The sequence below is a fragment of the Apteryx rowi genome, unplaced genomic scaffold, assembly GCF_003343035.1.
Source record: "Apteryx rowi isolate R43461 unplaced genomic scaffold, aptRow1 scaffold_0, whole genome shotgun sequence".
Lineage (NCBI taxonomy): Eukaryota > Metazoa > Chordata > Aves > Apterygiformes > Apterygidae > Apteryx > Apteryx rowi.
The window spans coordinates 5443501-5445881 of NW_020447195.1; the positions used below are offsets into that span (position 1 = coordinate 5443501).

A 2381-nucleotide genomic window follows, 5' to 3' on the forward strand; every position below is an offset into this window, starting at 1 on the left:
CTCCGGCCATTTGCGTTGGCATTTATTCAAAGCATCCCTCGACGGCTGTGCAGCGGCCGGAGCACGGGCAGCCCCGCGCAGGGCTGCGGGCAAAGCCTGCCCGGCGGCCGCCTCCTCGCGCAGCTCTGCGCGCTCCGCGGAGTCCGAGCGCGAGCGCCGATCCCTGGGAACCGTCGATTCTGCGAGTAGAGATCGAGGAGCAAGTGGATGTTTTGGAAAGTTTGCCGTAAACTTCCCCCTGTTTAGCCTTTTCTCTGCCTTCAGAGATTGGTTTGTTTTCTAGGAAGACAAGTGGCTATTTTGGGCGTCTTGTTTAGATAATTTCTTCTAAATACTTCATCCATCCTCTTCCACTCTTTTTCTTTTTTTAACTTATCAAACAAATAGAAGGGAATTGAATTCAACTTTTTTTTGCTTTTGGCCACCAAAACAAACAAAATGAAGGTGTTGAGACCTTGAAAAATTCTAAAGAAGGAGAAAATCAGGGTCGCTCTTTAGTGTGACATTTCTGAGCAAAAAGAAAATCAGGCTTATGAGTTTATGACAAAAATGACTACAATTGCTACAATGCAGGGTCGCTTTTGAAAGAAGATGAATTGACTCCAAACCTGAGAAGCTCGACGGTTCCTTTCCTCGTTTCTTTTTAAATCCATCTTGTCCCTTTAATACAAATGAACTTTAAGCTCCCCCTGTCTTTTATTATTTAGATTCCTAGTCTTAATGACGCCAGGAGCAGCGCGAGCACACTTGCTAATAATCGTCGCGAACTGCATTTCAAAGAAACATCCCTGGAAGAAAAACACCGTCGTTTAAAAAAAATAAATAGAGACTCCACCAAAAATGATAATGCGGAGTCCCTGCTGCTGATGGGCTTAATGCAACTGCTGCAAATCAGCACCTGCATGGTAGATAAGGCAGATAACACCTCCAACAGTTAGTTCCAGCACCGCCGTCCTCCTCGTTTTTATTTTTAGATCCTTCATTTAGTCGGCTTGAGGGTGTTTTTTTTTTCTTCCCTGATCCTTAAGAAAAAAAGGGAGGGAAGCTGTGAACTGGTTTAAATCTTGAGACGTGGGTCTATCTCGGGCCTTAATAACGGCTCCCAAGCGGCTCGTCCCCGGCTCAGAGATAGCCGCGGAGATCTCCGCAGCCAGCACTGTCCAGGGTCATCTTTTGTCTCTGCCACAATAAACAAACACTTGCTCCTCTCATGCAAACGAGCAGTGATCCGGATGCACCTTAAAACACTGGGAGAAGTCGTTGCTTTTGAAAACGATGTTCATTTCGTCTGACACGCATAACTGCATAGATCAAATGCCTGCAGAAAGGTAGCAATTTTGCAGGGCAGTAGTTTCTAAGCTGAGATGAAAGTGTGGTTTCAGCGCCCCAAAACGCCTGTCTCACTTCCCACCTGCTTCCCCAGCGCCAAATTCGCGCGAAAAGATTAGACCGATTGGATTTTCGTTAAAAAAAAAAAAAAAAAGTCATAACACGATGAACCAGTGGCACCATTCACACCGCCTCGAATCGGGACGCTGAATCAGTTCTGCTTTACCTAAGAGGGATTCGATACAACTGCAATAATCTTGTCGGATAATTAAGTAAATTATACCTTAAGCATTGGTAGCTTACAAGTTGTAATCAGTAATTCAGACTCCCGACAATTATGCAAATTGATTCCATACTGGCGCTCGTACTTTCTCGCTTTCGCGACGCGGAGCGGTGCGGCTGCTCGGCGCGGGCGGGCGGGCAGCAGCCGCAGCGGCGCGCTCCGCGGCCGCGCAACCCTCCGCGCGTGGGGAGGGAGCTCCCTGAGCCACCCGCGCTGCGGACGCGGCCCTCGCCCCCCAGCCCCCCCCGGGGGGGGGGCTCTGCACGGGGCTGGGGAGCGGCGCCCACGCGAGACCCCCGTCCCCGCGGCCGCGCGGGGGGAGGCCGGGCGCCGGCGCGTGCCCTCCCTGCGCGGGCGCGGAGAGCGCCGCGGAAGGAGTGGCTTGGGGCTGCGCGCTCCCTCCTGAGTGGCTGGCGCGGGGCCGCCCGCGAGCAGCGCCGCGGCTCCCGAGCCGTCCCTGGGGAGGAGCTATGATAATACTATTGCCATTAAGGGCGTCTGGGCAGGGAAAAACCCGAGTGACCGCCGAGCGCGGAGCCTAGTCCCTCGGCAGCCTTCGTGCGCGGCGACTGAGCTCCGTGCGGGGCAGCTCCTCTCCCCGCGCCGACGTGGATTTACCGCCCGCGGCGGGGCGAGGACCTGCGCCGCTCTCCGCGCCCGCCCGCACACCTGGTCCGGACGCTGGACGCCATGTTGTGGAAACTAGCCGATAATGTCAAGTACGAGGAGGACTGCGAGGTGAGCGGCGGCGGCGCCGGGAGGGGGGCGC

The 2381-nt window shown here is 54.2% G+C and overlaps 1 protein-coding gene across 1 annotated transcript in view; it reads left to right on the forward strand.

Annotated features, from left to right (window-relative positions):
• Positions 1 to 2302: 2302 nt before the first annotated feature.
• The window catches only part of TFAP2C (transcription factor AP-2 gamma), an 8386-nt gene continuing 8307 nt past the window's right edge, over positions 2303 to 2381 (forward strand). The window contains exon 1 of the mRNA XM_026056192.1: positions 2303 to 2350. Within this exon, the coding sequence (XP_025911977.1) occupies positions 2303 to 2350 (48 nt within the window). The remainder of the gene's footprint in view (positions 2351 to 2381) is intronic.